Genomic DNA, 14,326 nt, shown 5'->3' on the forward strand with positions numbered 1-14,326 from the left:
GGGGGGGGGGGCGCAACATAAACTACTGTGGAGGATAAAAGGATATGTAATAAAATATCGCCGTCCGTCGCCGAGAAAATGCAGCGATTTTGAGTTGAGTGACGCCTGAGCAATCATTGGGACTTTTGAGATTTTAATTGCCCAAACACACCAGCGGCAGGTCCTTCCCCTTTGCGGCAGCACGTATAGCGCCGGACGCAATGGGAAAAAGGCGACCAAAGAACCTCTTATGAGGTCGCTCAAGGTCTGGTGGTGATATGTCTTGACAGAAACTTAAGATGCGTTGAAATATCCGAAACCGTGTAAGACTGTGAGTCGAATCAAGATTAAAGAAAAGTTGGGTTGCGGTCCATCTCGACGTTGTTAGTGTCTATGTTCACAAAGTTAGTGTTTTCAGAAGACACAACAGATGCGTGATCCATTCTGAGACAAAAGATGCCAAGATGTATGGTGGTATCACATTTTTGTCCCTGGCACTCTATTCTTTATTTCGACATATCGAATGTGATTGCCCAAACAAAGTTAGCCGCACAAGACTCCGCATAATGAGAACATAGTCATGCAAGATGATGAGAAATATGATCAAGTTGGTCAGGGTGGAGTTGCGGCGAAAGACACCGCTGGTCGCTAGCCAAGTCAAGATTGGCGTAGCAGCGACCTCAGACCCAAGCAGAGTATGCCTGTAACGCCTCTATCGTGAACCCTAAAATAATACATCGCATCTCGTGCGACCAGAACCTAGTAACTGTGAGTGTCGAGATTGTCAGTAAAGAGCGGTCGCAAATTGCAGCCCGAGTTGCTCATGCGCGGATGCATGAGCAGATGAACCGGCGGAAGAAAGCGCTGTATGCGAGTCAAGTTCCCATAGGAAGCCGATCATCAGCTTTTGGCGAGACTTGCCTCAGAATAACACCACGGCCTGGACACAGTCCTTTTTTTGAATGGCCTCAACACCAAGCAATGCACCCAAAGTACATTTACCATAGAACGCCAAAACCTCCCCCTCCAATCGTGACAGTCATGATGAAAGCCATGGCCAATGAATTATATAGTGGAAACAAGATCAAAATGGCAATTTCAAAACCCGGTGGGATGACTGAAATAACTTTCGTCCTCGAGCTTCAGCGACGGGTCGACCTCTGCCAAAGTTTATACAGGTGATCGCGCTGATCTTCAAATGAGGTGTAGTTGCCTCCAAATATGGGCTCAAGGAGGCTCGAAAATGCCTGCTTCTTAGGCGAGCGGGCCAGCGTGGCAACGCGCTCACGCAGAAGATCGTAGGCCTGAGAGAAGGCCGCCTTGATGGTACGGATATTGCCGGAACCGCCTGAGATGTCATTCTCGGGATTGTTCGGGTCGATGATGGACAAACGGTCCGTATTCCTATAGACGATATTTGTGACTTGGCTCTAGAACAGATGGAACCAGTTCGCGGTCAGTTTTCGATACAAATATTCTCTTGCATAGTGTACATGCGCGACCAAGCGATCACATACCTTGGGAATGTAACGTGGAGGGTTCATGCTGATGGCTACACGGTCGTAGTTAAATCTGTTTCCGTACAGATCAAAGAACCGCAACAGTAGTTGGCCCAGATGATTTTCGGGAGTCATGGAGCGACTCTGAACGTCCGGACTCAGCTGCAGCATGCTCACGACCAGGCAGATAACAGTAGTACCACCGATGCCGCCGTTCGCTGGCTCGTTGAGGCCGCGCATGGCCAAAAAGTGTTTGATGCACGTGACGAGGACCGGCATGTCGGGGAACTGTTCACGCCAAGCCAGGAACGTCTCGATTGCGCGGATACCGGTTATATTTTCAAACGAGATGTCGACCTTGAGGCCCGTCCGACTGTCGACGTACTTGACCAGAGGGACGCGAGCCTTTGAGATCTTTTCGACGTGGTTGTCAACGGCAAGCTGCTTACGCTCAATAAAGGCGCCAAACTTGAAGACGTGATTTTTGCTAGAATATCGAGCGGCGCGACCATTCATGTATGAGTCGGAACAAAAGACAAGATCCATGTCACCAGTGGGCAGGTAAAGGCTGGACTTGAATGAACCAAATGGATAGACGGTCGCATCACGGTACTGTGAGTTCCTGATCAGCTTGGCCAGCTCATCGACAAGTCCTTGCCGGAGCTTCTCCTCAAAATCACGAGGTTTGGCATAGTTGTAAAAGTCGACAATCTCCTTGTGAAGCCTGAGCAAAGTTAGTAAATGTGAGAAGAAGTAAAAAGCAAAAGGCGAGCACGGTATCGAGAGCCAAGTCAATTAATTGCTCAATCAACTTACCAAACTCCGCCATCCCGACAGTCGGAGTGATCGGTAGTGACCCACGGACACGTGTTCATGCCTTTGGATGGCTGCCACTCCTTGACGATGCCGCCGGCTCCCATCTTGGTGGTGTGCTTTTTCAACTTGGAATGTTCGGGCACTTTGATCTCGTCGTCAAAGGTACGCTTCCTGCTTCCCAAGTCGTTCGAGGGTGCGAGGTTGGCGGGGTTGGTGTAACCTTGACGCCTTAGATCGCTTTCGGAAGGTGTGTGCGCAGAACTCAAACTTGGAGCATCTGCAGTTTTAGACGCGACTAGCACTTCTCCGTCGTCGGTATCATCTTGCGCCTGTCTCTTTCCTCGCTCAAATGTCTCTGATTGTGACTCTTCATCTTCATCCTCGTCATCCTCGCTGTCGTCAAAATTGCACGAAATGAAATCGGCCGCCTCGGCTGGGACCTCTGCCTTGTTGACCACCGCAGGCTGCACCCTTGCCTTGCGGATGAGCTGCACTACGTCCTTTCTCTTGGTCTGCGTACTGTCTGGCGGCGGCGCTGCCGTGTAGGGGTCCGGATTCGACCACTTGGGTGCGCTGTTCGCTGTCGTGTCTTCGCTTCCATTCAGTCGCCGCTTCTTCTTGCTGGGAACCCCGCCGTCTTCGCTGTCCGAGATGTCCATCTCAGCCTCTTCGCTGTCTGAAAGCTCGTCGAGCGCTCGGTACGTCACACCACTGGCAGATGTTGCAAACGAGAGCTCCTTGTTATCGTCGTGCGTCGCGCTGAGGATTGGACGATCCGCTGCGAGTTTGCGCCAGGGTTGGGAATAGCCTCCCCGAGACGAACGGTATCCGCGGTTGTCCCTACGGTCGCGTCGATGGTCTCTGCCGCCTGACCAGCGACCACCAGCCCGACCGGCATCGTCAAAGCGCGGCGTGTCAGAGATGCCCGCAGGCTTGTCGAACCGGAAGCTGAAGTTGCCCTGCGGGGGTTTGAAGCTATCGTAGCCAGGCGGTGGCGGGTGGTAGGAATCGGATGCACGGTAGTCGCGACCAGACTGAGAGGGAGGCGGCGGGCGGTATGTGTTTGATCGTGAGTCGTAGGAATCATTCCTGCGACGGTCGCCGCTGTTGCGCGACTGTCTGTATGACATGGTCAACCTGACCTAAAGACGCTGCAACGAATGATCAGGCGATGACAATTAAGATCGCTTATGAAGCAATTGAAAAGTGAAAATGTCTGCGTGACTTCTCGAGGTGAGGAACAAGAAGATGTTGAAGGCAGAGATGGGTGGAAATGCGCCTGCTGGATTGAAATCGCGATGACGCGCCCGCATGCGACAGGAAAAATTAAATCGCTTTCCAAGAAAAAAAAAGACAAAAATACCCTGGCAAATGCGGGTCAGATTCTAATATTGGGCCGAATTTACCAGGATACTACGGTACGATAGGCACATCATGTGACCTGGATGCGTGGGTGGAGTTATCCTCGCAAGGTAGGGCGTGGAAGATCCCAAGCTCCCCGATTCAGCATCCTGTTGCGTGGATATTTATATCAATCGGAAATCTCGACATAGATTCTTACTATCCGTACGTAAACGTCGCATCTCTGATGCTGACATCCACGCCTCTATGTTCACGATCAACTCAACTTCTTGCCTGTTGTGTTGTCGCCAGGCTGGTCTCTGAAACAACGAAGCTTGACGGGGACTGGAAATTCATCCCACAAGACTTTTACCGTTTGGTTCGAAAGACTTCAAGGTATGGAAGCATACGCAGTCCAGATTATGAGTCAAATACCAAAAAGAAACGCGCCATTTCACAAGATCATTCCTGCCAAAGCCAAACCTATGGGTATACTCTACAAGACCACAACTTTTGAGTTGAAGGGTGATTAGGGGAGATTAAATTGTGCTTCAGCGTTACAGTAAGACAATGCTTCCATCACCGACATTTACCCAAATCCAGAGCATGATAGGAAAGCGGATATAAAAAAAACAGGAAAAAAAAACGACCTAACGGTACATAGAAGGTTTTAAATCTTATCGAGGGCGGCCCTGCTACCCTTGGACTCGAGATTCTTGTTATCCAAATGGGTATTTCAGCTACTTTGGGGTGTGTCGCAAACGCGTCAAGTTTAGGGTAAACTGCAGACCCGATGCAACAAGCGACACCACAAGCGCGCAGTCTCTCGCAAAAGCATCCAGGCATGCCGTTGAGCAGATTCTCGAAAAGCCAGCCTGTCGCCCCCGAAATATTCTTAAACTCAAGGTAGGGCCCATGCCCGGCAAACACAGGTCCCTGACCCTCACCCACAGCAGCCAGCTTCCTGTCCGTGGGCCCGCCGGAAATCGTAGCCCCGTCAAAAAGGTCACAAACGCCGCCTTTGCCCTAGCGACCTGCTCTTCGTCGCTTCCCGGCCGAGATTCACCGCTCGGGTCGGTACGTCATCGGGTCCGGGAAATGCGCCGCGCTGTGGTTGAGCGCGTAGATTCCCGTCGCTGCTTCCAACCCCATCGGGACAAACAAATCCGTCTGCTGCTCCTGGTGCTGTCGTTTCCGCCACCTACCTAACCATCTCCCGTTGCGGATCTCCAATGGACCTCCAGGTGGGGGAGGCTCAATCAACCCGGGAGCTTTTGTCAGTATTTCAGTCAGTCGATCTAAGCAAAAAAACAGGCCAAGCCTCGGGCGCAAGGGTACAGATAAAAAAATGAACGCACCTGCGACGATGAGCAGATTACTCTAGGCCCAGAGCTGTCACTAATCCAGCCGGTAGCCGGTATGGTCGTCTCTGCAGCTAGCAGATTGGTGCAAATGTAAAGTTCGGCGTACCATCCTTATCACACCTCGCCCGCCGCGCCTCCATAATCTCACGGCTCTTCTGGACGAAGCGCAGACCTTTGTGCCTGGCTTCCGGGAAGAGGAAGCGATGGAGGCCCATGTCCTCTAGTTCCGGCGGCTGCATCAGGAACAAGAAGTGCCGCATCTGACCCGTGACAAATTCCACGATCCAGTGGTTTTGTGCTGGCCGAAGGAGGTTGTAGAATGTGCCAAGGGCGATGTGCGACATGACTTCAAAGTCGACTTTTTCGCCTTTGAGCAGGTGGTTGAGATCAAACGTACTCGTTGACCCAAGGGAAGTGTACTATTTTGACGGCATGAGAATCAAGACTACACAACTTACACCACCGAGCCATATTCTTGGGCGCAACCCATTCATCATCCCGGCTAGGTTGAGCTGCTTCCCCGTCCTCTTTCTCCGGCATGAACGAACTGATCATGATCCTCGCCCAGTCCCTCAGCAAAAGTCAGTGCAGCAGAGCGCAGTTCGACGTCCACGGTTCGGATTTTGGCATCAGACAGACCTTGTTTTAGAATGCGGCGCTTCTTGCCGCGTGCTTGGTCGTCGAGAGTACCAATGGTGTTGTGGGCTCCCGGGACGAGTGACAAGCGCAGATAGGCCCTTGACTTGACAATATTGCTGTCGTGGCCGTATATTGCTACATGCTTTTAGTTGGAAAATGCCCATTGTGATCATGAACAGAAGGAAAGAAGTGAGGATAGTTCAAGGTAAACAAGTCCCTTGCATTTCCACGCTGGCCCCGTGTTGATTACAATCCTGTTGGGAGCATATCTAATACCACCGCCTGGTGTACACTTCAACGTCATTAGCCTTCAGGGGCTTACCATACAGAAACCTACCATATTTACAACGACATTGGTGAATACCAGTGTGTAAATCTCCAATGTATGTATGGTACACCGAGTAGCAGCTAGTCAACCTGGCCAGGAACGGGCCTGGGTACTTCGTATAAGAACGGAAGCATAGACGGTAAGTGGCAACGCTGAGCAAGTAGATTAGAGAGCATATTTTGTGTTTGGAATCAGTGTAAAGTGTACCGGCCGATACCAACACTTCTGCAATTACACTTACCACAAATACGGTAATTGCTGCGACGACAACAAAAGGCCCGAACTTGCTGCCCACCGGGAGTGACAGCTTCCGTGAAGACGCCATCATGATTTTTTTTTTTTTACACACAATGCTTATTTGCGCCGCAGAATCGCAATCAGCTACAAATCGAGGAGATTTGTGAATGTAGATTAGCGTTAGTCTTTGCCGCAAGCGTCAACTCTTTCTGCTTCATACCCAAGAGAACGGCACCGCCTGCGTTTGTTCCGTTTGTCTTTGTGGTTATTGTAGTGGTCCAATGAGAAATCAGACAAAAGCCTCGCCGAGCGTTTCATTTGCAACACACTCTGGTAGACATGAGCGCCCGCCGGCTAAGCCGCAAGTGGAGTGATCCAGTCTCTTGAGATGAAGATATGCCAAGAGATTCTACTCTTAGAACACAGCCGTAAGGCATTGCAAAGGTTAAAAGAAGAAACTATATTCAGAGTTCTGGCCAAGGATTCACAAGTGCCGAAGAACCGCCATTCGTCGGAGGCGGGTTCGAGTCGGCATTGATAGAGTTTTTGGCCGTACACAAAAGCGAAATAGTTTCCATCACTTGAAAAGGGGGTTATTATTTGTAGGCACCAAAAAAAGAAGAAAGAAAAAAAAAAAAAAAAAAAAAAAAACAGACGTAGCCGATCAGCTTGAACCGAACCAACTTCAAGATGAAGCAGACCATTTACCTGATTGTTATCCGTGCCCTACTGGGCTTTAGCCTGGCGAAGGCGGCATCGGCCGAGAAGATTTGTAGATGCGTAAGTCCCAAAGCCCTTGTGAGACCAACGAAGCGCAGCAACTAAAGCCCAGTTCATGCTCAGAGCCCAGACCAAAGCTGCTGGCCCTCGGCCGACACGTGGTCCAAGTTCAACGAGACGGTCGGCGGCCGGCTCATCCAAAACAAGCCCCTGGCGCTGCCCTGCTATCTGGGCAAAGCTCAGGACGAAAAGGCCTGCAGCGCCGTGCGGCAAGGCTCCATGAGTTCAGCCTTCCAGGCCGACCAGCCCATCGGCTACGACTTTCCCCTCAACTCGTCGTGTCCACCAATGGCCTTTGGCGCCGTCCAGGACAGCAGCTGCACACTGGGCAACTCCCCCGTGTATACCGTAAATGCCACCAACGTCAAGGACATCCAAGCGACCATCGACTTTGTCAAGAAGAACAACCTCAGGACCGTCATCAAGTCCACGGGCTATGATCTCCTGCAGCGGTCTACCGGCGCCGGAAGCGTTTCGCTCTGGCTTCGCAGTCTTCGGAACGGCTTCGAATTCTACGATGGCAACCCAGAGCTGGCCTCGTGCCCCGAGATGGGGTGGAACGCCAGCACACTGAGGATCTCGGGGTCGTACCCTTGGTCTGACTTGTACCCAGCCGCAAAGGAGAAAGGCGTGATTATAGTCGGGGGCAACGAAGCGGTAGGTGGACTCGCGCCCCCCTTTTTTTTTTTTTTTGTTTGATGTCATTTGTTTGCGAGGCGTCTCGAACCTTCAGACTCCAATATACCAACACCGCGTGATACCTACAGGGCGCCTCAAGCACAGGCGGTTGGACACAAGGTGGTGGCCACAGCCCCGTGACCCGCCACTTTGGCCTCGGTGCCGACCAGGTGCTGTCGGCGCGCGTCGTCGTTGCTTCAGGGGAGCTGGTCACCGCGAGCCCCTGCCAGAATAAGGATTTGCTATTTGCCATCCGCGGCGGCGGCCCTGGGACGTACGGGGTAGTGACGGAGATGCTGGTCAAGACGTACCCGGACAACAAGCCGGTCAACGTTGTGGAGCTGAAAATCGGCTCGCCCGGAGACAACACGACAGGCAGGTTTCTCGACACGCTGACCGAGGTCTACGCCAGCTTCCCGGAGCTGTCGAAGAGGGGCTTTTCCGGCTACGGCGAGTGGGCTGCCCATATGCCCGGGGGCAGCGGGCTGGCGAGGTTCACGAATGGGTACCAGCACAAGTTTACTTACTTTGGAAGCGCCGAGGAAGCGCAGCAGAAGTTCTCTTTCCTGAACGACACCCTGGCCAAGTTCAAGAACGCAGAGGAAAATCCCGTCGTGAAGACGTCATGGAAATCCTTCCCCAACTACGGAGCCTTCTTCGCCGCCAAGGACGACACCGTCCAGCCCGTGGGGATCATGTCTGCCCTGGAATCGCGGCTCGTCAGCAGCAAGGCCCTGGAGACCGACAAGGAGGGCCTCCGGAAGATGCTGGACGTCATGGCTGGACGGCCCGGCCAGCCCGTCTGGCACATGCTGGTCCACCACGGGCTCGACCACGCCGAGGCGGTCGAGCGGGGCAATTCCACCGCCGCGCAGCCGGGCTGGTACAGGTCCGTCTTGCTCGACGTCTTTGGGCGGCATGTGCCGGGGTTCAACGTCGCGAACAGCGTCCAGGTCTGGAGCAACGTGCGGAACGAGCTGGCGACTGCGATGCGGGAGCGGTCGCCCGGGACGGGGACGTACATGAACGAGGCGGATTGGGGCAGCGCGTTGTGGAAAGAGGAGTTTTACGGAGAGAACTGGGATAGGCTGAAAAAGATCAAGAATGACGTCGATCCGGAGGGTGTCTTTTATTGTCCGACGTGTGTTGGTAGCGAGAACTGGGTCATGGAAAATGACAAACTCTGTCGGATCTGAACTGTTTGAACCGACTGACTATGGATACGATACTAACGATACTAGTCGTTCTCATTACTTAAAACAAATTTTATCACTGCTAAAAATGTGTGCTTGATCTTGCCAAGGTGGAGTGGATATTCATCATGTTGTGGAGATTGTCGTGATCCTACGGGCTGGCAAATCGCTATTCAGGGGTGACCCCCTATCGCGGATCTATATATTAACCCCAACCATAATGATTCCCACATCCTCAAGCCCTCACACCTGCCAACCTTGCTTTGCTCACTTTTTAAATCTCTCTAGCAGGTAGTCGTCGAGCGCCGGATCCCTCTCACCGGTGAGAATCTCCCTGGTCAGCAGCTCCCCGACGAGCGCAGCATTGGTAACCCCAGAGTGCATGACGGCCAGGCTGACGCCCTCCAAGCCCGTCGGCCCGATGATGGGCCGGCCGTCCTCGGGCACCGGGCGCTCTCCGATGGTGTAGTAGTCGAACTCGAGCTCGTCGCTCTGCGCGACGGCCTCCCGCAGTGCGGCGAGCAACACGTCGGCGTCGGCGTCCGGGTCCTCGGTGATGCGCTCCTCGTTGAACCCGGCCCGCACCACGCCGTCCAGCGTCTGCCGCAAGTGCAGGTCCGACGTGTAGACGACCGAGCTTGCGATCTTGCTCGGCAGCGGCTTCGTGTTGACCAGCATCCCCGCCCGACCGGCCACGGGCACGTCGACGCCCTCGGCCGCCAGGAGCCCCACGCTGCCCAGCCCGGCCGCGATGACGACGTGGTCCGCCTCGACGGTGGTGCCGCTCTCGTCGGCCAGCACGACGCCGCACACGGCGCCCCCGTCCGCCCTGGCCAGCCTCGCCACGGTCCCGTCCACCACCTCCGCGGCGCCGCGGGCGACGGCGTGCTCGACCATCAGCCGCGCGGCGGCCTCGGCCTCCAGCGCGCCCTCCTCGGCCGAGTAGAGGGCCCAGTCCGGCACGACGGCTTCGTCGACGCGCGGCTCCATCTCGTGGATGCCGGACCTCTCGACGCGGACGACGTCGTACCCCCAGCCGGCGAACTTGTCGCCAAACTCGGCCAGCTCGTCCGGCGCGAGGTCCCACTTGAGGCCGCCGCCCCAGTGCACGGGCAGGCCGGGGATCTGGGCCTCGAGCTCGCGCCAACGAGCCACCGACCGCCGCCGAAACTCGTAGTAGGCCCGGTCCTCCCCCGACGCGGCGTTGAGCCAGGCGAAGCTGGCCCGCGTCGCCACTCCCCCGATGCTCGGCGCGATCACCGTCACGTTGGTGTGCTGCGAAAGGTGCCAGGCGATCGACGCGCCCACTATGCCGCCGCCGACCACGGCCACGTGGGGAGGTGGCGCTACTGCTGCTGCTGCTGCTGCTGCTGCCATTTCTTTTGCGCTCGGATTTGTGTCTGGTGGTTTTTGTGCTAGATGTGCAAGGGTTTGCAATGGATCCTGGACTGCAGTCACGCCGTTTTCTTTGGTCATTCTACTTGCCATTTCTTTAAATAGGCGCAGTTTTTTTTTTCTTCTTCTTTTTATTCTTTGCCTCTCAACGGCCTGTGGATCTACACTTTTAGATAGGAGGTCCAGTCGCCGATTGGGGATGCTGTATCGGATGAGGAAGCCCGATGAGGGTCAAGACTTGGCATCGCCGCCCTCCGACTGCCAGTCGGACTAATAGTTTCTCAATCATGGCGCGGGTGCTTCTGCAGTCCCCTTTCCCCCGCACATGCTTTTGGTGAGGAGTTCGTCCGAAAGCCAGATGCCTATCTGCACCATGCTGTTTAACTAGTATGCACTACGTTCCCTTGGGCGATCTTGCGGGGTTTTCCTCCCGGGAGCACTCGTGCCGAGATGCTGCCATGGCCCCTCTCGCTCGCAATCTCGCTCCACTAAATTTCTCCAACTGGTCTCGGCGGCCCGGTGCCAAGATTGACGGGGCGTGGCTCTGGCAATCTTTGCTGCGTGAGCTCTTGCGATGTGGCGCGACTTGTCAATTTACAGGCGATCTCGGAGTTTACTGGGACTTTTGCATGCGTGATATTATGTGGATTTGACATCACATTACAAGGTGTAAGTAATCCTGGGGGTAATCTGCCTTGGTTGGTAGGTCATCAGCAGTCACCCCTTGTGTTGCCATCAAGACGAGCAAAACCACAATCTTCCCCTTCCAGTATCATGCCATGGTAGAAGCAGAGTAGCAGAACCTGGAGCGGACTACCCAAGATAGTGTATTCTAGCTCAAAAGAATCAAAGAAGCTCTCCTAGTATCGATGATTTACACGCATACAGGCTGATGCCGTGGGCAACTTGGCTGCATGTTTTCCACAGCGTCTAGTCCGCAGCAGTACTTGTCGAACGATGGCTTTGGGGTGCAGTTTAACACGTCACCGGTGTCTGGATCAAGACTGCCTGAAGGCTTTTCGACGGCCATTATGGTTTCTCAGTCGTGAATAGTGTTATAAACGAAGTCAGTCCAAGTCAGTTTAATCTACTACAAACTTACCAAGGTTAGTGTTTGCTTATATCCGTGTCGCTTTGAAAGTCTTGCAGTTATTAGGTAGTGTGAGCATGTGAGATGGTTGGGATTGTGCAGATACAAGTACCAAAAATCAAATTATGCCGCTACTTCTGCTGGCAGTTATGTCTGTTTCCACAGCAGACTACATCATTTTTTGATGGTTGCCCTTTGTGGTCAGCACTGCTGGTATGTGATGGCAAGTCTGGCCGCCTCCCATGCTGTTAGCCAAATTTCTTTGACCTTAAACGGAAGAATGGAACGACATCGGCCATGTCGCATTCCTCATGAGTCCATCCTTTTTCCGGTTCAGTGTGTCCTTGGGAAGACACTAGGTGTCGTTGCGATGCCACATCTGCCCATCATCACACGTATTCTGCATGTCTACTGTTCTGTAGAAGTCGAGCGCAGTGTTGATTCTTTGACCGTGTCACACATCGGTTGCCTTCTTCGTCCATCTTGGGATAGATCAGGCGGAACAAGTCACGATCATGCCTCTGTCCATGTTGATGTTTCCACTCGAGGATAACCAACCAGGGGCCTTAGAGAGGTGGAAAGACAGCTAAACTAGTCGGCACTGGCTGCGTTCCCCCCTTTCTGATTGTTTTTGAAAAACAGGTATCGGAACCATCTCTCGGGTTTGATTTGTAGGTCTCGTTCGCAGTTCGTTTGAAAAAGGGAGTATAACCTGCTGTCGTAACGCGTCTAACTTGGGAAAAGAAGCGTCGAGGTTTGTCTGTCGGCTGTGAAGAAGTCTGCCAGGCGCTCTATGAATGGCCTCGTCGCTTTTTGTTCGGTCAGATACATAGTAGATGTATGTTTGTTTTGCCTTTTGAGTAGTCCTTGCTTCATTTCTTGCTCGGCATCGATCGCTGTATTGGGAACAGACTCTGCGAGGTCCGGCTGGTTGATTTGGGGACTTGTTCGATCAACAGGTTTACCAAAGATGAGTGATTCGGATGACAAGGAAAACAAACCTTTGCGCTGATGAACACCGTCTCAGACTCTCAAAGCCATGGCAGCAAAGTCCAACAAGAGCTTCGCCGGCAGACAACAAAGCACCCGGCCCGTTTTAGCGAAATACTAAAGCCAAACTCTACTCTCACCAATATACTGCTCAACCACCTTGGCCCGGTCCTTTCAGGGGGGAACAGCATGCAGGAATCCCTGAAAATCAGGGCAGTGACAGGCCCCCCGAGAAGTTTGATGTGGAGACTGGGAACAAACAAATCACAAACCCCAGTGCAAGTCCCCCCCGGGTGCTTTGGAGGTGGTCGATTTTTCCAAGGGGTCCCAGCGAATTCCCACCGTCAAATCCTTACAGCACTACCAAACACAAAGCGATACGATGGCGCAACATGACAACGTCAAGCGTGGCGAAATATATAACAGGATATCCGGTGCAAAATGTTTGGAAAATATCATTGTTATTATCATCATTATTATCCTCCTAAAGTCTGCACTATTCTCCATATGTACTAGGTAGATATAAATCCAAAGCTTTTGTTTCCTTTTCGTGATTCCTTGAAATACAGCCATGGATTCTAGCAGAGAAGTCCCGGGATTGGATTTCGGTCAGTTCAACCAACAGAACGCCAGCAGCACTTTATCCCCCCCGGTCCCCAAATACGATGCACTGCGGGTACTTACTTTGTAAGCACAGTTGATGCAAGGGATATCACAGTAGCATCGGTCCTCCCTTGACATGGGTCGATCAAAACAAACACAACTCCCAGACACATCACCGACAAGGGGTCCATCCACAAAGCCATGGCACGCAGCCTCGGCGGCTAACCCGCACAAAAAAACAGGCATCAAAGCTCATGGAAAATGGTTCAGGAATGCTATGACATTCTGCGAGGAGAGTGGTGTTGGAGTGCGGCATGTTCGATACATGGGAGAGGAGCAGATATTTGTAAACATGGCTTGTCGAAACGGACAGGGCGTATCCTTATCCCCCGAGGAGAAGCTAGGTCATAAAGGAATAATGTTTATCATATTCCACTTTCGCCTAGACCAAGCAAACCCAAAAGTCGAAGTGATCATCAACGCCGGAACCTCGGCCGGTAAGACCCTTTTGATTGCTTGTCCGTGTTGCGGAATCACGAGCCGACACGAGGTGAATGGCAGATGCAAGCTGCCAATCCTACCCAAGACAGGATTTCAATATCGTTTCGAGAACAGTATTTAACAAAAGAACTACATAACAGTACTAGGAAGGACATGCTATCCAGCCAATGCGAGGATTATTCGCTAACAAAGTTACAAAATGCAGTCTATCACCGTCTAGACTCTGGACTCTACCATGGTCGTGGATCATTGATGCATGCAAAGGTTTCTTGGTAAAACACTGCATCAAAAGTCGGTTATACAGCGCAAATTTATTGCTGACATGATACATGTGAATAGAAGCAGTTTCATCTCGTCGTTTGATTTCTTGTTCAGCCGGCTCACCCCCTCCTCGCATGAGGACGGCAGCCCCGATCCCGAACGCTCTAGACGCCTTCCCAGTAGGCAATCTTGATTGATAAAACAGACTCAGCTGGGGATGGACCAGACGCCATTGGCTCTCTCAGCCGGTCGATGTCTCTTTTTTTGACCGGTTTGCCACGTCAGGAAGGTAGACTCGGGATGGTTTCCTGGCCATCATATCAGCAAGCAATACGACAAAAGAAAAACGTGAGAGGGTTACTCCGTAGAGGGGTCCACCCCTTGGCAGATGAACCGTAAAAAGCTGTCTTGGTATCAGAGACGACGCATCGGACACACAGGCGATCCATGTATGGAAAGCAACGTGCACCAATAAAAGACGTCGCCAAGGTGATATTGCCCGGGTAAGCAACCGCCTGCACTTTTGCCAACCGCCATACCGTACCCATAGACCAAGAATGATCAGGGCTCCTATATTTTTCAAGAAGAGGGGTCAGCAAGGATCAATGATCAATCATCTCAACAGAAGAGAA

General features: G+C 52.7%; 3 protein-coding genes across 3 annotated transcripts; all 3 read right to left on the reverse strand.

Moving 5' to 3' along the window:
* Window positions 1-1,121: 1,121 nt before the first annotated feature.
* Window positions 1,122-3,424, reverse strand: PpBr36_09089 (uncharacterized protein; the record flags this gene model as incomplete). The annotated part of the gene is made up of 3 exons (XM_029896212.1): window positions 1,122-1,409; window positions 1,497-2,202; window positions 2,295-3,424. The coding sequence occupies 3 exons, from the start codon at window positions 3,422-3,424 to the stop codon at window positions 1,122-1,124; spliced, it is 2,124 nt and encodes a 707-aa protein (XP_029747116.1).
* Window positions 3,425-4,697: 1,273 nt separating this feature from the next.
* PpBr36_09090 (uncharacterized protein) lies at window positions 4,698-6,294 on the reverse strand (the record flags this gene model as incomplete). Its single annotated transcript, XM_029896213.1, has 4 exons — window positions 4,698-4,906; window positions 5,106-5,418; window positions 5,544-5,780; window positions 6,208-6,294. 4 exons carry the CDS (start codon window positions 6,292-6,294, stop codon window positions 4,698-4,700), a joined length of 846 nt encoding a protein of 281 aa, XP_029747691.1.
* Window positions 6,295-9,121: 2,827 nt separating this feature from the next.
* PpBr36_09092 (uncharacterized protein) lies at window positions 9,122-10,231 on the reverse strand (the record flags this gene model as incomplete). The annotated part of the gene is made up of 1 exon (XM_029896214.1): window positions 9,122-10,231. The coding sequence occupies one exon, from the start codon at window positions 10,229-10,231 to the stop codon at window positions 9,122-9,124; it is 1,110 nt and encodes a 369-aa protein (XP_029747689.1).
* Between the last annotated feature and the right edge of the window lie 4,095 nt (window positions 10,232-14,326).

Source organism: Pyricularia pennisetigena, chromosome 5 (assembly GCF_004337985.1).
Source record: "Pyricularia pennisetigena strain Br36 chromosome 5, whole genome shotgun sequence".
Lineage (NCBI taxonomy): Eukaryota > Fungi > Ascomycota > Sordariomycetes > Magnaporthales > Pyriculariaceae > Pyricularia > Pyricularia pennisetigena.